The sequence below is a fragment of the Erpetoichthys calabaricus genome, chromosome 2 (assembly GCF_900747795.2).
Source record: "Erpetoichthys calabaricus chromosome 2, fErpCal1.3, whole genome shotgun sequence".
In the NCBI taxonomy this organism is placed as follows: domain Eukaryota; kingdom Metazoa; phylum Chordata; class Cladistia; order Polypteriformes; family Polypteridae; genus Erpetoichthys; species Erpetoichthys calabaricus.
Window position 1 is genome coordinate 52,728,081 of NC_041395.2, and position 20,039 is coordinate 52,748,119.

At 37.5% G+C, this 20,039-nt stretch overlaps 1 protein-coding gene across 1 annotated transcript; it reads left to right on the forward strand.

Moving 5' to 3' along the window:
* Positions 1 to 1,119: 1,119 nt before the first annotated feature.
* Positions 1,120 to 17,235, forward strand: ccnd1 (cyclin D1). Its single transcript, XM_028793794.2, has 5 exons — positions 1,120 to 1,536; positions 2,885 to 3,100; positions 3,674 to 3,833; positions 8,466 to 8,614; positions 13,248 to 17,235. Exons 1-5 carry the CDS (start codon positions 1,339 to 1,341, stop codon positions 13,401 to 13,403), a joined length of 879 nt encoding a protein of 292 aa, XP_028649627.1. The 5' UTR covers positions 1,120 to 1,338; the 3' UTR covers positions 13,404 to 17,235.
* The last annotated feature ends 2,804 nt before the right edge of the window (positions 17,236 to 20,039 follow it).

The following is a 20,039-nucleotide window of genomic DNA, read 5'->3' on the forward strand; positions in this document are numbered from 1 at the left end:
TTCACTGAAGTTGGAAAAAATATATTTAATAAGTGTCGGATATTATATTTGCAGTCTCGTCATAAGTCGCATTCATTTTAGATCTCCGGCGATGTGTTACATAAAGTGCGAAATATTCTCAATGTTCTTTTCATGTTTTTACAGTATTATTCATAACCACAAGGTTTATTTAATGTATAAAAGTATTTCCCCGCGACGTAAACCAATTTTATTTAATACCATGTTGTGTTTTTTTTTATTTAAATAATAATAATAAAATGCACGTGCTGCCCTATGGATGGAAATCATAGATAGATAGATAGATAGATAGATAGATAGATAGATAGATAGATAGATAGACGTTACAGCAGCCAGGTTTTGTGGTCAATAAAACAAGTTTTGAAACGGTCCCTAAATTTAACTAATGGAGTTCCTGCTTCGATTTCTGCCTGGTAACAGCTCTCCCTCCTATTGGTCTGCGCTAAATTGAGTCCGCCCCGTTAAGCGGAAGAAGGAGGGGGTAGAGGAGTTCCTCTAGTAATTGCCAATTTTTTTTTTAAGATTGCCTCGTTTATGCAATATTGCCACACACAGAATGAAGGCTGCAGCTACAACTTAAAAAAAGAAAGAAAGAAAGAAAGAAAGAATGAAAAAAAAATTATTTAAATGTGTTATATCTGAATTCAATTGAAATTTTAAATACACCTCAACAATTTTAAATGTTTCCTGTATGACGAATTATATACAGTATATTTGGAGATATACCACTTAAAATAATAACTCATGAAAGAAGTCGGCTGGACCTCAGTTGGGTCTAGCAAAGAGCACACGCGGTCCTATCTGGAGCTGCCGGACACCAGTGTTACGTTAAATACGCATGAGGCTTTACTTTGTAAATGCAATAAGCTGAGAAAGAGAAATTATAATTGTGCATTCTGAGCCTATCTCGCACCGCAAAAGGTACCCCCTTTTGCGTTTATTACAGCCCCCACCCGTACACCCCTTCCGCCCCCCAGCACCACCACCCTCACCCCCATACAAAAGTACCTCCCTATTTCCATGCTTAAGCTGTACTCGCCCTAATGGGATGGACTAGTAACTTATGGGATGGCTCTTTAAGACCTAACCCTCCTCAGTGAGGCCTCTTTCTCTCTCATGCTCAGAGGCTCTTTGATCTTTGCTCAACAACAGTAACGTCATTGCTTAGCAGAGAACTAAAGGGGAGTTTTGTTGAAAGGAGCGAAGTTTGGGAGCCTCCAGAGGACTGAAGTCGCAGTAGCAGTAGGGCATCCGAGGAAGTTCTTGTTAGTGCTCGTTCTGAAAGCTTCGAAAGCCCAAAGCTTATATCTCGCCGGAGACATGGAACATCAGCTGCTGTGCTGCGAAGTGGAGACCATCAAACGTGCATACCAAGACGCAAATCTGCTCAATGACAGAGTTCTACAGACAATGCTAAAAGCTGAAGAGAACTACTTACCTTCTGCAAATTACTTTAAATGTGTACAGAAAGAAATTGTGCCTTACATGAGGAAAATTGTTGCAACTTGGATGTTGGAGGTTTGTGTGAAAGCAAAAAAAAAAAAATAATATATAGATAATATTAATAATAGCAAAAATATGTTCTGCAAGCTTTTGTCACGATACACTGCAATTCTTGCCCTTTGGACCCGTTTTAAATATACATTTCAGTCTACGGAAATTGTGACAGTATCATTACCAAGTTGGTCTTTCTTTCACCATGTTCTGATTTTCCATGGACTAATTCGATGGTATTTATTAAAGAAATAAATAAATAAACAAGCAAGAATTACAGACGAGCAAAAAAAGTTTTCTTGCCTGCTTCTAAATAGTTCCGAATGCGCTCTTCCCTTTCTTCCTAATGATTTTTCAGAATAGAGACCGCAATGTTAAACTTTCGTTTCTTGTATAAGACAAGAAACCTTCAGAAATATTTTATTTTAATTTATTTTAAATTAATATCAATGTACACGTATGCAGTGCTACTCGTGCCAGTAATATGCGCCATCTTTGATCTCGGTTGCGCTAACGCTTTAAAATATTTAAAATAATTTTCTAAATACTCATTGACATATTACAGAGTCATAAATGCTAATAATACAGGTCGTGTGTTAGCAATACGCAAAGTTTCAAGAGAATTTTAGAAGGAAAACTTTACCTTTCTTTGTTTTGAGTTTAGGAGCGGAACCGACCATGTGCAGCACTCTCCGCTTACGATCCAACCTCGTTTTTAACCTGTAAAAATGTACACGTTTTTTGACAATTAAAAATCTTTGCCATTTCGAAAACTAAACAGCTTAACCGACATTTTCATGTGTTTATTAGGTGACATTACGCTTGCTAAATATTTTTTATTAATTTTTGAATGTGCGTAACAGCTCGCCTCTCTAAATGTCGCATGGTATTCTGAAAGGGCGCATTCTTATAATTTTAATTGTTTTTTGTCGTTTCTTTTGTCGTAATCGGAATATTTTGGGGTGTATCTAATAAAAGACAGTCTGAAGATTGTTTTCATATATTTTTTGTACACTGTAATATTTTTAAAATATTTTTAAATATTTTTTGAAAAGATGACGAACTAGGAAATTGTAAGTGAAAGTAGCGTTGGACGCCACCTTCGCGTCTTTTCAAAATAGAATGCAAAAATTGTTTTTAAAGTAAATGAATTAATCATGCATTGATTTCTACGCTACATAACAATGATGCAAATTCTATAAAGATTTTTATTTAAACTTTAATACAGCTTGTCGAGCTTAATATAAGCGCGTTGCTTTAAAGTAATACAATGCAAATGCACAACATACAGTTGTTTTACTTTCTTAATTTTGCTGTTTTGCTTAAATAAAGTTAGCGATTTTCTGACTTTTTTATTCTTTTTTTCTGATAGGTCTGTGAAGAGCAGAAATGTGAAGAGGAAGTTTTTCCTTTGGCTATGAACTATTTGGACAGATTTTTATCTGTGGAGCCCACAAAGAAAACCAGATTACAATTATTGGGAGCTACATGCATGTTTCTGGCTTCAAAAATGAAAGAAACGATTCCTCTCACTGCAGAAAAACTCTGTATTTACACCGACAATTCAATCAGACCCGGCGAATTATTGGTAATTTTTATTAACTTTTGTCTATGTTGCACTCTGCTGTCCGCAGTCTCGCGACATTTGGATATATCATTGCAAAAGGAGTATTTTAACCTTCGCAGGATTTAGAATATTACGGCAGTTTACACGGGTATTATTATTATTAATATTGTTGTTATTATCATTATTATTATTATTAGAAACGGGGTTGGGGGACCCCAGTAATATTTAAATCAGTTAAAGCCTGGTTGTCTAACGTTATCTGTTTTTACACGCTACACTGTCCAATGACTGATTTCTTATTCCTAAAACTATGCTAGGCTTTACAAAAGACAAAGTTTTGAGTCCGCTGATAATGATGTGCGACTTTACCGTTTCCCAGTTTATTTTAGCAATTTTGGCAATGCCCTCTACACGTGGAGCGATGGCTCCCTCTAACGTTGTGTTTGAATATGTGCTTCAGGTTTCGTTTCTGCAGAAACATTGTGTTGGCTGCTTATCATATTACCTTATAATGCATTATTTATGTACAGTGCTGTGTGGCATTTCGATATTCAAAGGATTTAATTGTGTTTTTTTCTGCATCCTCTTTTACAGCAAATGGAACTTTTAGTGTTGAACAAGCTGAAATGGGATCTCGCTTCAGTGACCCCCCATGATTTCATTGAACATTTCCTTTCCAAACTGCCCATCCACCAAGACACCAAGCAGATCCTCCGCAAACACGCTCAGACTTTCGTGGCTCTTTGTGCAACAGGTACGCATGAGAGTCATTCACCTAAGCGCACGTATTTCAGGCGGTTTTGCATTTGGAAATGACCTTTACAATCATCTATAGGAGGCACCCTCCCCTTTCCAGATTTTAAGCGCAAGGCACGGGTAGTATTCCGCGTTTGCATTTAGGTGTGGACGTGGAATACTTAATCATAGATCTGAAAGGTAAGTGCCTGATGGTTTTGTGTATTTCTTGACTACAGTTTAGTCACAGGCTAGCCGCATTGACGGTTTTGCTTTCAAAGAGGCGACTGATCATTTTTCATGATGGTCGGTTCCATGAACCGGGACGCGTTGCTTTAGAATTGAAAACGTGAGGCGCTCATGAGGGGAGCGCACGTGCTTACTGAACTTCTGAAAGAATTTGTATTGTTAGACATTCGGTTATTTGTAGGAGCCGCAATGTAGAACTCATCATACTATGGTGTGTGATTAGTTTTTGGATACCCGAGGATTACTTTTGAGGAGTTTTCTTCTATCCGTATAAAAAGCCGCAGTCCCCGGACTGGCGCTCATTGTTCTTGAAGCGCATGGCAGGATGAGGGCGGGGCTCCGTGCCTCCGAATCGTCAAGTGGTGTTGGGCTGAACGGATGACCTGATAGACAATCAGTACGGCGATCTTTCCTGCTGGAATTCAGCGTTATGTCTTGTAAACCTACTTTGTGAAGAGTATGGGGTCTCCCTGTGAATGAATAAATGATCTCTAAAGCTCTGCTATATGCTTCCATGTAGTGCCAGCCTAATCAGAAATTGTTTTTTGAGTATAAAATCTCACAAGTCATATATGTGGACGTTTAATATGTTTTACAAGTATATTTTCCGTGGGCTATTTTGTGTAGCTGAATGCAAGTTATAGTCTATACAAAGAAACATTTAACTTCAAATTTTAAACATTTGCGGTAGTTAATGTTATATATTATTTTGTTTGTATACACACACAATTTATGCACATCTTTAGAGTGAAAACCAGAGGTAGTGAAGTAAAACTTTCAAGGAAGTTTAAACCCAATACACTAGTGTTGGAATGCAGCAGTGCTAAATGCTACACCACCTTGCTGCTGGTGTACTTAGTCATCACCCATTATCATTTCTAGAATATAGCAACTTAAGTGACCCAACTTTGAAAAATTATGGGGAATCAAAGTAGTTCGAGCTTAGTATGATGGTCCACACAGTAACAAAGAGGCTAAAGATCCATTATCATTCCATCCGGAAATACATACATTGCCTGTCTTCCACTTTCCATAATCTTGTTCTTTTTATTTCATCCACCACCACTTTCATTCATATCTGGTTTTGGATTCCCCTGGACCTGTAATTCCTTTCTCCTCCACTTCAGTGCACTGCATTCAGTGTTCTCCACATATTGCTGCACATGTCTGAACCCCTTTCAAGCCCGTTTCCTGTTGCCACACAAAGTGTAACCTCCACAAGCCCTTTTTCCTCTAAACTCTGTGCTCATCTTCTTCTCCTTCATAGAAACATCTCCCATCCACATTTTCATTCTTTTGAGCGCTGAGTAATGTGGTGTCTTTGTTAGCCACTTAAGTGTTACACAATTACTAGCCCAGCTTAAACTAACTTTCCCTTTCAGTTAAGTAGAAAGTTAGTTGAGAAGGTAGAATGAGGAAGAGTACGATTTCATTCTGTGCATCAAGTCATAGAGATTGGAAAAGTACAATTTCTCATTTGTTGAAATGAATGGCTTGAATTTGGACACCAAATCCTGAATATATGCATTTAATTATAGAGTGTCCATTCACTTCAGATCATAGATTTTTTTTATTCTAAGGCCATGATGGGAAGCTATGATGATGAGAGGTATAACTTGCTCGGCCTCAGTTTTGTTAGCTATTTATACCTTTGGAAGCAAAAAGCAGTACTAGATCCATTATCTAGGGTCAACCAAACTTTGTATGTCCATGTAGTTTGTCCTTTATAGGCATATCCCACAAACATACTGCTTTTTTGATGCCTACACACTCTTAAAAATAAAGGTGCCGGAGTGCTTCGTCAGAACAATGCCACTGGGGAACTATTTTTGGTTCCCAGAAGACCTATCCATGTGAAGGTTCCAGAAAGAACCTATATTTATTTAGATCCATAGCAGGATTCTTAAATAATTCTCAATAATTGATAACCAATTTGTATAAATATCAGTGGGTTCCTGATTTTAGTAGGACCTTTGCTCCATACAGTAACACTTGCAAAGTTAAGGTTTACATAAACTATTAATGTCCTGGTAGTTAGCGTGACATACATTAAAGATTTCAGGTTTTTTTTTTTCTACAAATTGGAAAGTTTTTCAAAGCACAGAGAACCAACTTCATATGTCAAGAACCATTCCCAGAATGAACTGGTGCTTTGTCAAGCAGTGTCTCTATGAAGAACCACACAACCCAGTAGAGAATGGAATAGTGCCATTAATGAACCTGTATTTTTAAGAGTGCATTTGGCCTGGATTAGTTCATCTAAAATGAGTTAAATGGGTGTTTGGACCTTTGCGAATATGTGAAGTGTGTCAATATATTTTACACCACTAGGCGTCAGGGTTCAGAAGCTTACTCAACAATGGTGGCTTTTTAAAACCTCTCAGGTCTCTTAAGTGTTAGAATTAGATCTCCTTAAAGTGTAAAAATGTAGACTACTCTGGTTTCTGAAGATCAACGACAGAAGTCCAACAACCTGGTCATGTCAGAAAAGAAAATCCTTGGTGCGTGTACTTGATAAAACGACTCTTTGATTAACTTGGTCTTTAACCTATCAAATGTTAATCTGTGTAAATAGCATCAGATTTTTATAGTGCTTTTCTTCTTGGTTTTTATAATGGTATAATTTCCAGACTGGAATAGCCATTATGTTGATTTAGTTATGCTGTCTTAGAAAGCAAGGATTATGTACAATATGTAAGTCATGGGAAAAAGCTGTTTTTTCCTTTTTGTCTCTATCCAAGTAACTTGTCTAACAGAAGCTGATTTGTGCAACTCAAGCCCTTTTGTGTTTCGGTGAAGGTCAGGGGGAGTGGTGTTTGAAGTTAGTATTTAATTGAATTCGTTTAATGTACCTTTGCCAAAGAATCTGTTTGGTGGAGGTTCTGAGAGACATTCTTTTAAGACTAAAAGAATTAGGAATGGCAACTTGACAACTTGATATGGGATTCAAGACAAAAAGTGTAAAGGTATTTGTATAACTTCTCATTTCATGTCTGCGAGAGCTAAATTAAGAAGGAAGAAAATAACATTACAGGTTATATGTGTTGTTTGCATGCAGTAAGCAATGACTCAGGTATGCAGCCAGTTGAAACCTGTCTTGGTCCCTCTTATTTTTCTGTCTCTTTCTCTCTCCCACCATCAGACTGTCTTTGGAGATGTCTGTGTCATTTGTGTTTGATATCATATTCAGTTATCCACCATCTGACGGTGTTGCAGAGAAGCTGCTCATTTTAAAAGCAGCACACACCGGCTGTCCTCTTAAGACATTTCTCCCTCACTCTTTTACCATCTTTCTCTCTCTGTCTCTTTCCTGTTCTTAAGAACTAAGCAGCAGGCTTTGTTTTACTGTCAGAGTGGCTGACATTCCATTTTTTTGTCCTCTGCTGCACTGTAGTTGTTTATTCTCCTATTGGATGGAGTCTAGGATAGGTTAGGGGGACATGAGCACAAATGAATGGGGGCCCTTTCTTTGTGCCAGTGTCAGGTTTAATTCATCTCACCGCCGCCTCCTTGTTCCTGGCCTTTCAATGGGTGCAAGATGAGGCGATGGAACTTGACAATGATGCCACGTTCTTTTCCTTGTGGGGAACGGGGGCATCCAATTACAGGCTCAAGGCCCCCTAATTAATATGCAGAAATTAATGATTGCTACTGTAAATAAATTGCTAGTGAATGCCACCAAAAAAAAAAAAAGATACATTATGGATTATGACAAAATTGTGAGTCATTCTGAGTATTGCATTACTTAAAACAAGATAAATAATGAAGGCCAGCATTTAAAGTTTCAAATCAAGTACTGTAATTGGAAAGTTTTCCTTTCATACTGAGTTGAATTTCTCAACAGTGGAGTTTTTTTCTTTCTTATGTGTGTAGCAACCCCAGGTAGTAGGATGCTTGTAATTTGATTTACTGGAAGGAATTCTTACAAAATGTAAGAAAATGTTTCATTAGCTCATAAACCATGCAGTTTAGATGTCTAGTTAAAGAAGAGCATTTGAATACACGCAATGAAGCCGGCTGCATGGGAGTGGCCATGCTGGGACCTACAGCGTTGCAGTCTGGCAGTGCACCCAGCCACTTGTCAGGACGGTGTCACATCAGAATGCCTTTGATTGTTTAGGGCTTCTTGATTGCTCCTCTGTTGTTTAGTTATGCCACATTATATGACCCAACACCCCCTCCCATCCTTAATGTTCTGCTAGAAAATGGCCTACGAGGAGAAGCAACTTTGTAGAGAAAACCTGTATGCATGATTATTATTTCATTACGTTAAAAAAATCCAAGCTATGAGTTATGTCTGATGTTATAGAAAATCTGAGATTGTATCAGAGTATTATTTATGAAAATGCAGGCATCTTGTTCAAAATTAATTTTAATCATTTTTTTTTCTTCTTTCTTCTAGATGTAAAGTTTATCGCTAACCCCCCTTCAATGATTGCGGCTGGCAGCGTTTCAGCAGCAGTGCAAGGCCTTCACCTAAAGAATGTCGACCATATGCTGTCCTCTCAAAACCTCACTGAATTTTTGTCACAAGTTATCAAGAGTGACCCGGTAAGTAACATGAAGTGTGTTTTATAAATGTGTGATGATATATAGAGTACTGTATGTGTCTTGTATCTATAATTGGTTGTGTACGGCCCTGTATATGCCACAGTGTTCAGTATATCTTGTGCCTGTGAAAAAATTACACATTTTGTAGTGGTATGTACATGTTATGGCTGTGAAGAAGGGGTCAAATACAACAGGTATCCTAAAGCTTCCTCTCACATACAGTGTACCGTTTGAGTCCGTAATATTAGTGTTTATGTAGGAAGCAGAAAAGAACAACTCAGAAACAAGCTTTGATCTTCTCAGTCCATTTCTTAATTGAGCCTTGAACTGCTGTGACATTTTAAGAAAAGGAAGCAAAACTTCTCATAAGCCTGACAAACACTTCATTGTGTCAACAAAGAGAGAGTCGCATGATCTTCTTCCCACACCAGCAGCTTTCTGCCCTCCTGGCATTGCTCTTGTGTTGATACAAGGTGTCATCTGGAACATCTTTAGAGGAAACCTGACAAAAAAAAAAGGGGTCAGCAATAGAAGGGCAGAATCAGAATGGCCAATGTACCCATTAATTACACTAGGGTGGCATGGCCTCTGCGGTTTCTCCAAATTTGTATTACTAGGAGGCAATGCGTGAGTTATAGTCTACCATTAAGCGTGCAGTATCTTCTAATATAGATTAGAGAAAAAAAGCAAGGCATTGCAGCCAGTTTGGACTTTGGTTTTTATTAGGTGACAAAATTAACTTTGCACAAAAGAAGCCTGAAACGTCTGTATTAGGATATAATGTGGCATTTGCTTTTTTCTTTTATGTATTATTTACACTCGGGAGAAGCAATCTTTGGAGAATTTTATAGTAAGCAGTTAACGTAAAAATGCAGGATGTGTAGGGAATCAGTTGGCTTATTTTATCGTAACGGCATCTCTGCAATGCATTATTTCCTGTGTGCACACATACCAAAAGGAGATTTGACGCATTAAGTGATACCTGGCATAAGTGAAGAGGGTAGGTTGAAAGATCTACAAAGATCATAATCAGATGCATTGTGAGTTCGAGGATTGAAAGCTGAGTGAAAAGGTAGGATTTTCCTATCACCAGAGTGCATGATGCATGTAAAATCAGATAGACGGTACTCTGCCAAGAAGGAATGAACAGTTGTTCCCATTTCCAAGGCACTTCCAAGTGTTTTGCCTGGGCGCTAGTGCAGCACACAACTAGGGGCACCACATTATTCTAAGGAAGATATGTACATGTGTATATATAGCAACATATTCAATTAGATGCCAACCAAAGAAGGGCTGTTAGTCATTGAGTAAAGGCTGCGTTTTTAAATGTTTGGCAAAATATGGAGGTTTTTTTTTTTTTTGATTAAAATATGCCTTTTTTTTTTTTCGATTAAGAACTGAATTGTAGAAAGAATAGTGTGAATGCCACAAACTACAGGACTGCCATTTCAGTTTCTGACACTCACCCACAATGTGAGCTCAAGTCATTCTCTTGAAGTTGGCCAGTTGTTTGCTTGTAAGCCATGTGAGCTGTCCAGAAATGACACATGGAATTGTACAATCATCGTCATCCATTTTATAATTCTAGCTTACTCAAATTGGTGACCAAGACTATTTCAAACGTTACAGTACTCTTGTCCTCATAATGCATGCACGTGCACATGCATAGAACTCGCCAGCATGTACAGGCATTAATGAACACTGCATGCAGTTGGAGTCAGATATAGATAAGTACGCACACTTCTACATCATAGAAGTTGCAGTAGGTGGATATATGCCACTTTTAAGCAATAAAAGAATCTGTTCCCAGGAAAGAAATGGGATCCCATCAGTTTCATTGCCAGACCCCACAGTGTCTCTGTCATCTTGTCATTACCTCCTTTTCTTTTAAGTATGGTGTGACCAAAAGCTCATTGTTCCATTTTTATTATGTAATTTGTTAGGGTTTTTTTTTTTTTTTTGAGTATGTGTCTGGCCTCCTCTGTAACTCTCACTGATGGCCACCTCTTCACCCCTGTTAATGACTAGCACTAATTGTGTAATTAAAGCTAGTGGTAGAGCTCCCTGACTGTCTGGTAGCTTACAGGAGATGTGTCTCAGCAGGTAGCAAGTCATAAACACCTCAGGAATCAATGGGCCAGGAAGAGTTCTTCCAGCCATGGCTTAAATGCAGTGATCCATGCTACAATGATGTGTAAAGTCAAGAGATTCAGATTTCTATTGTTTTCTCGAAGAAAAGGTTTTCTCATGTGGGGTCTTGTGTAGGAGGTAATGTTGGGTTGGAAGGTGGAGGAGGGTCAGTGATCTCCCAGAACTAATGCACTTTACTTCTAATAACGGTGGGTTGCCTGTTATTCAAAAGTGAGCCAGCTCTTAAATCTCCCCACGTAATTATGTCACCATCAAGAAAATGTAACACATTTTAGGGCTAACACAGAGCATCAGTAATCACAGAAAGCGCTTTTTCTTTTTCCGGTCAGTAATACGGGGTAGTAGTCCATAGTTTTTTAGAAATACGTCTTACGCAGCTGTTGATTGCAGCTGATGCTGGGTGGTGTATAGACTTTACGTGTCTGTCTGCGTATATCTCGTATGCTTTTCAAGATCTTTGTACCCCATCGTGAAGTTCTTGACACAGCATCCTTTCCCTCACTCTTTGCATTTTGTGTACCAGCATGCCAGTGTGCATCAGCATCTTGATGCTCCTTAGCATCATCACCAAAAGAGACATATAAAATGAGGCCATCATTAATCTTCTTAGTAACTGATTTAAATGGTAACATGGTCGAACTCCAAGCCCCTTCTTCAATACGTACAAAGGCACACTTTTTGTTTTTTTCTTTGATGGATTGGCAGTGGATTGTAGGGAGAAAACAAAAAACCATGCTACCTGATTATAACTTCTTTACAGCCCCTTGTCACCTTGGTAAGGCTCCAGTTTCCTGTTTTTGCTTTGATCAGTGGTAATTAGAACCCAAATAATCACAATTAAGGCCCTTGGGCAATCCTCCACATGTGAATAGTTCTATCCCTCTTATCCAAAGAGACTGAATTGCTTTACTTACCATTGTTTTCTAGCCAGGAATTTGCTGCTGAAGATAGGGTTTCTTGCCTTTTATGCCTGTTGTCTTCAGGCTAATCCATTGCCTGCCTGCACGAGGAGACACCACTGAATCTGCCTCTGTTGTTGTGGTCAGCTTTCCTGCAGTAAATAGAATTACAATGAAAGTAGATGGCAGCAGTTTGAGAAGTGCTTCCAAAGTACCAGGTCAGACAGACACACACTTAGTGGAAGTCAATACTTACTTATATTTTCAACAAAAATAAGAGAGAGGATATAATTTGGCAATAATGATATAAGAAAATGAGGGACTGCATCTGACTATTCATTTGTTTTGGTCACAATGGTTCAAGATCAAAGCTTTACCCAGACTCTCATCCGAGTTGTTTCGTTTGCAGTTTCATTGTACCCATGGCTTTAGGCCTGAATTATGCAATGCTTAGAGGGAGTGCAGAGTCCAAATGGTGAGAAATGAAAGGTCATAGGTTTCAGAGGAGTAACATTAGTTCTAACCTTCATATAAAATGTCTGGGTGGAGGCAAAGATCAGTCATGCAAAAGGGAAAAGAGAGAGGAAAAAAAAAAGCCACACATAATAAATCTGGGTGTAGGATTCGATTCAGGCCTTTCTGTGTGTAATAGGGAGTGTAGGAAGAGGAAGAGGGAACCTACAAGATGCTTGTGAATGGCGATTAACTAAAAACGGCACTGAAAGAAAGCAGCAGGCCACGCACCTTCTCAGTGAAACAACATTCATTGCCAGTCATGCGAACGCTAACACTTTTGATGGCAATTTCTCATGGAAGAGTGACTGCGCTGCATGGACCGAGGCCTGACAGAGGTCAATGAAAACGGCAGGGAACTGAGAGGAAGTATCAAAGTCCCCCCTCTGAAAGCAGCAGAGTGTGCACAGGGAAGCGAGTGGCACTTATTTCAAGAAACTAAAACGGAACGACAAGTGGAAGACATTATTGTCGGGGGGGGGGGGGTTGAGGAGGGGTGGAATATGATTGTGGAGATGTATGCCTTCCTTTGTGTAACTGGAAAGAGTATTATTTTTCTTTCGATTGAAATGCCTGCTTATATGTGAATACAGAAGTCATGGTGGTTCACTTCATGCTGGTGCTGAGGAACGTGTCTAATCTAACAAGTCATCTGCAATATCCACTTGAAATCTTGAATCTGGCTGTTTTCTTCAACCAGACACACAAAAATATGTTTGATTAGTTGACTGGATGGGTGGTATTGAGTTTCTTCAAGGGGACCCACCCTTGAGAGGCAGGCTGTTTTCCAGGAATCTTAGGTTAAGGGCGTTGTGAGAAATGACATGTTGTGAGTGGATGTTGGATCAAAGGGATTTGTGTTAAATTGAGTCAGAATTAGTGCAAGTGTCCAGCCATTTAGCTGCTGTGTAACTGACCAGTTTCTCCGGTCACAACTGGTTTAAGATTCTTGAATGTAATTTCTTGCAGCATCATCAGCCTTAAATGTACCTGACAATTTTGTAATGTTTTGGTTTTTGATTTTTTTTCTTTTTTCTCCCCTTTCAAAAAAAAAAAAAAATCTTTTTTAGGACTGTTTGAGAGCTTGCCAAGAACAGATAGAGTCCCTTCTTGAGACAAGTCTGCGCCAGGCACAGCAACATAACATCTCTTCAGAAACAAAGACTCTCGATGAAGAAGTGGACCTTTCCTGCACACCAACGGATGTGAGAGACGTTAACATTTGAGAGGACTATCCATGGAGTTTTGTCATGGCAACCCAACAAAAGGCTTTTCGAGAAGGACGAGTTGGCCTAGCATCCCAAATACATCGAGTACAGAAAAAAAAAAACAAAAAACAAAGAAAAAATATCTTCACGATGATTATTAAAAAAATATAACTAAAGAAGGGAAAATAATAAATACTTCTTTGGTTCTTTTTCGTCCCTTGCACCTGTGGCATAAAATTTTTAAAAAAGCAAAAAAAAAAAAAAACCTACAAAACTTTTTTAAAAAGTCCAAAATATTAAGAAAAAGAGCATAAAAAAACTCTTGCTAAAAAAAAAAAGAGAAAACGTAGGATTTGGCATGACTCACCAAGTTGTGCTAAAAAGTAATAGACATTTATACAAGATGCTAATCCACTAGTTTTTATACAAAAAAGAAACATTTTGTGCCTCTTACTTTTGTATGAGAATAATAATGGACAAAAACCAACAATGATCTCTCCGGCGGAGGGTTTTTTTTTTTTTTTTAATGTGTGAAAGAACCATTTTTAAAGTAGAAGAGGTGTTTTTTATAGCATACTTTTATATTTTCCTTATTTTAGCTTTATCGCAGTCTAGGCTTCCTTGTATCTGCTTGCTTATGAATTTAGTCACTTTATTGTATTGTTTTTCCAAGACTTCCTAATTTCAGTTTTGTTTAATCTTTACCCTCTTCTCCTTTTAAATGGTTAAATGTAAACCAATAGCCAGTGTGTTTATTTTTTTTTTTTTTGAATGTTGGTATACAATATGTTATTCTTTTAGAACCTGTGGATTACCGGAGTGCTTGGGAGAGTATCCAGCAATCACTCTGCTGGGACGAGAGTCTGCTTCTCTGCTTATATTATAGCATTCCAATAATGGACAGTGTGGGGAAGGAGTCTTTACATTTTTGTCATTGTTGATATGTACAAAAATAATGACCTAAAGAAAAAAAAATACAAAAGGAAAAACTTCCTAAGCCTCACGTGCAATCCACAGCCTAGGTTTTATAATGATTCCTTATCACTTTTGTTTCTAAAACCATTCCATTAAAAAAGCACTTTCAGTCGATTAGAATTTACTGACTCTTGAGGAAATTTTAAGATAAAAATGAAATATGGGACATTCTTAAAAGAAAATGGAATGGTTGCGGAATATCCGAAGCGCTTGTCTTTGCAATGTGAAGCGAGCCGCTTTAACTATGGTGTTGCTTACTGAGCGAGGAACTGAACGTTGGCTTCTCTGCACGCTGCCCGTGTGGTAGCTCTGCTTTCTGTTTTGTTCTTTTGAGTAAGTGAGGTTAGCGAGGACGATGGGAGGCCATCTTTGTAAGTAGGGCCCTGAGGGTTTGACTCACGTGCAGATAGATCAGCAAGTTGTTTTAATGGGGGAAACGGAGCTTTTTTGTTGTTTTGTTTGCAGCACATGCATTTTTCAACACTAAAATATGTAACTTATAGATATAGCGAAAGATTCTATTTATTGCAAAGGGTTGATTGTTTTAAAGAAACTGTTTCTTCTTCTGAGGCCAGTATGGATTATAAACTTATGTTTAGTGTTTTTATATGTATTTGCTAACACCCCGACTCGCTGTGTAGATTGTGTGCTTCAAGCAAACACTCTGTACGAATCTTCAGACCCTACTTAATGAACCGATGCAACAGACACCATAGTTAACACGTAGAATTGGTGTACTTGAAAAAGAAAAAAAAAGTATAGTTCCAACTGTTTTTCCCACCCTTATTTTTAAATTTAGATACTATTAGAAGATTTGCACAACTTGGAATTGTACCATTTTTCATTTTTTTTTTTCTTTAGAAAGTAGTGAAGGGAGGCGACAGAGAAAAATTGAAGTTGCTGCACGAGAAAAAAAATTAATAAATGGGAGGGAATGATAATGTAGGTGAATAGTTTTGGAGAAAAAAAGGTGTTGATTGTATAAATGGAAACAAAAGAAAATGGAGGAAACTCCTTTTTATTGAGCTGCTATGGAAGATTGTTTTTTTTTCCCAGCAAAGTGTAAAAAAGTAATACAGAATGCTTTTTTTTCTCTTATATAAGTCGTGTTTTGCTGCTATTTTGTGGATCATTTTTATTACAATGTCAATATACTGCCATGTAATAGAGAATTTAATTTTCTCATAGAAAATTATGATATTATTGACATCTTGTTTGTTTTTTTCGTAGTTTTTTTTTTTTTTTTTTTTTTTATTTACGTGATCAGTTTTTACTTAATGTGACTTCTGCTCTATTCCAAAAAACAGAAAAAAACAAAAAAAGACTAGCCTTCCTTTTTCACAATACCTCATTGTGCCGTTCATCTTTATTTTGCATAGTCTGGGATTTTACTATTTTCTTCATAATTTCTGTTTTAAACTGCAAATATAAATGCATTTTTCATTATTTCCAAATGGGTCCTGCAGTCTGCAAGTAGATAGCATTGATTAAAACTGGTGCCATATTTAATCCGAATATATAACTCTTTGAGTTTTAAGCTGTTTCATTAAAAGAGACTGTGTTACCCAATTAGGCCATTCACGGCCACATATTATATATTTATAAAGTGTTTATACGAGTTGAAAACTGATGATGGATGTTTTATATGTCATGTCTACTTCTAAAGCCATAGTATGTATTTTTGGTAGTAATTTAACGTCATTTTGATTAAAATGTACATGTCTTTGTTTTCAACAAATGGCTAGAAGCTCTACATTTTTAATCAAAATAAAATGTATTTACTGCACAATAAATTTCATGTAGACATGATTTTATCCGTCAGCCTTTGTACTGATTTCTTTTTAAGACAACAACATGAGACTCTCTAAGGAAAAGGTCCTTTAATTATTTTACGTTGTCCCTCTCCTTTATACTCCGAATGCCAGTGTTCCGTGAATGTCTCTTGCATCTGAAGGTTAGCTCAACAACACCCGGTAGAAGAGACCTACTGCCTTGACCTATAGCTAATTTAGCCATGATTTAACATGCTGCTATTTTATATATATTTATGTATATACATATATATATATACATATATTAATAGATATATATATATATATATGTATTTATATATGTATGTATATATATATATATTTTGTGTGTGTGTGTTTATTTTATTTTATTTTTATTTTTTTTTTTGTTTAAAGCAGAACAAACTGCTAAAAGTCCGTAGTGTGCTCTAAGCTATTTGCCAAGCTACTAGCAAACACAGGACCCAGGAGGACTGGATATATTCTGTCCAATTTCAGGAATTTTGTTACCTCAAAGAAACAAATCTGTATGTGGTATCTCTGTCTATCTGTATCGTTAATTAATCAAGTAGTCAATCCCTGATTTTGATGATTTTTGAGCCAAATGGGCTGCAAATGTGTTTGTTTTTCAGATTGCTGGTTTTCAAACTCTCATGCCATTTCAGTCCAATGGTCCTTTCTTATTTTATTTTATTTTATTATTATTATTTTTATTTTATTTTATTTTTTTTTATTGTAATGTGCGGACTCCAAATTAGTCATACAGCCAAATGAAATATGGGAGCGTCCGCTGAATGAGACAGGCCTCTAAATGTTATCTGTCCATTGCTTTAATTTCTATTGAGGGCAGCAAATAAGTGAATTAACTGTAATTGCTTGGGTTCTTTGTATTATTGTCAAGAGATGGTATTAAAACATTGAAAGGCCAAAGGTTGACAGAGAGCCCACAAATTTTACAGAGATGCCTTTTTACATTTTGACTATTTTGCAGTTGCTGGTCTGAAATGCACATGTTTCACCAACAGACCTAAAATAGAAAACAGCGAAATAAACTAGAATTAAAACAAGATTTGAAAAAAATGAAATCTTGACTGGTGTATTTTGTTCTCATTTGAAAAACAATGGAATCTCTTGGGGTGTGGGTGGTTTGGAGGGTGCTGCTTCTGCTCCCATCACAGCTCCACAAATCCTGGATTCAAATCTCAAACTGAGAGGAGTTTCCCCACATGCATGATGGTCTTTCTTCAGGTACTCTAGTTGTGTATTAAGTTAATTGCATGTACATATGTGGCTGATGCCTTTATCCAAGTCAATTTACAACATTTAAGATACAATCTCTTACACAAGACAATTTACACCATTTAAGTTACAGTTCTTCAAATTTCTTTTTCTTTTTCCCAATTGAGGCACAAGCAGGTGAGGTGTCTTGCTCATAGTGGTACTGTGTCAGTCGTAGAATTTGAACCCACAACCTCAGAAGTTGAGATCCAAAGCCTTAAACACTACACTATACTGCCTGTATACATCCAAAGCTTTAGCCACTTCACTATACTGTGTGAGTGAGTGGGTGGGTGAGTGTGCCATCTGTTAGAGTACTAATGCTGCTGAGATAGGTAAAGACTCTCTCTATCTGTAGCTATAAACAATATAATGGAGCGGTGAATGAATGTGGTCATCAACAGTATAACAGTCATTCAGTCCAATGCAGTGCTATAGTCCAAGACCATCTAAAGACTGTGCAAAATCTGAGAACCGTGGCATTGAAAGTATTTTCATTTGAAGGGTGTGTGTTTGCCCTGCGATGGACTGGTGCCCTGTCCAGTGCTTTGTTCTTTCTGTGTGCCCTATGCTAGCCTGGATAAGCTGCAGCCACCCATGACCCTAGTCTACATTAAGTGGGTTTGAAAATGACCTGACATGATTGTCTCTGAAAAACCAAACATCTGTCTACAGTATAATGATGACAGTCTGGAAGAATGTGGCAACAGAAATATTTTGAGAAATTTAATGACATTTTAATTTTCAAAACTTTTTTCAAAAAGGAAGATTTAAGGTAATTTTTGCTTCAAAACTAGATATTATATTTGGTAAAACAGAAGTTTCTGTGTACCAGTTTTCTGCAAAAAATCAGTGCAGTTTTAGCATTTTGGAATTGTTAAACATGCCAGATTTAATGCCAATCAGTTGATCCAGTCATGAGTTTTATGAACCACACACACACAAACACACACAAATAGCGATCAAGAATGTCTGGAAATGTGGGAATGCATTGCAAACGTAGAGTCGAAATTTTGAGCTCACTAAAATATTTTGTCTCATTCTGAGACAAATAAATCTACTTTCAGAGAAAGTAAATAAAAGCATTTGGTCTAGATGAAATATCTCTTTTTAAAATATATAATACTTGGATTAAGTTTATTAGATTGTTTTTTAAATATCAGGTTAGTTTTAAATAGAAACATTCCGTGTATACAATAAGACAGTGAACACAGATTAAACTCACTGATTAGCACTGCTGCCTCAATGTTCCAGGGGCCAGCGGTCAATGCATATTTGGGTCTTGGTCTGTGTGTCATTTAACCTTTCTCTTTATATCTCAGTTAACTCCAGTTTCTGCTTATATTCTTAACTAGCTGCCCCCTGTGGCTCCACCCCGGCGTAGTAATGAAACAGGACAAACTTTAAAAATCAATAAACAAAAAGGTGTTGCTAGCTAAGCGGAGGCAAGGTACACTCCACAACACAGAAGTAGACCGACTTCCCACTCCTGACGTCACACTTCCCCCTTCCCTTAGGCCCGCAGCCTCTGTCTTGGATGCGCGCAAATAAATCAGTACCGCAATGTAACTATGATACTTAGCAGAATGACAGGAGTCGTAAAATCAACCAGAATGTTCATGCAAATTCTAGAAAAAAAGTATAGTTCTCTCGTTCGCTAGTTAAGCGTTGGTAAGGAACTCCCCGAGGCTGGAGCGTGAGTGAAGAGGGCCCCGCCCCCCTCCCCTCGGCCCGCTGCGTCTCTCTCGGATTCACGCAAATAAATTGGTACCGCAATGGAACTATCATACTTAGCATGATGAGAGGAGTCGTAAAATCAACCAGAATGTTCAAGCAAATTCTAGAAAAAAACCTGATCTAAATCCATTAAGTAGTTCTCTCGTGAAAAGCAGACAGACAGACAGATGTTGGATTTTATATATAGAGAGATATACACATGCTTGATTCTGAGTGTTCTTATCATGAGTGGGTTTATTGGTGCTCATAAAGTTTCCTGTGATGGACTGGTGCTCTGTCCATGTTTAATTCCTCCACTGTTTGGTTCTATAATGGCATTTTATGGTTCTTTACTTGGTCTTGTGGTGTCTCGTGGAACTACTGCTTGACAAAGCACCACTTCATTCTAGGAAGAGTTCTCTGCATATGACGTTGGTTCTTTGTGTTTTGAAAAACTTCCTAATATGTAGAAAAAAAGCTGAAATCTTTCATGTTAAGTAGACTACCTAGCAGGACACTAACAGTAACAGAGCAGAAAACCTGGACCCTTATCCTATGTTCTTGTATGCATAAAATCGTAAACCCAATGATATTTCACAAATGTGTTACCATCTATTCATGGCCATTTACTATAAGGAGCCTGTTACGGATCTAAATAAAGAAAGGTTCATCCTGGAAATATCATGTGGAGGGGTCTTTGGGGAACCAAACTGCTCTGGCACCTTTATTTTTAAGAGTATCTGCACATCAAAATCTGCCAAAACAGGTTCAAATAACTGAGTGACTAGACGGCTGAATGGATGCTAACTTTATTGCTTCTAAAATTACATATTGAATAATATTTGTGTTGTTTTAAAATTCAAGAAATGCTCATAACAGAGGGCTAAAGAGAAAG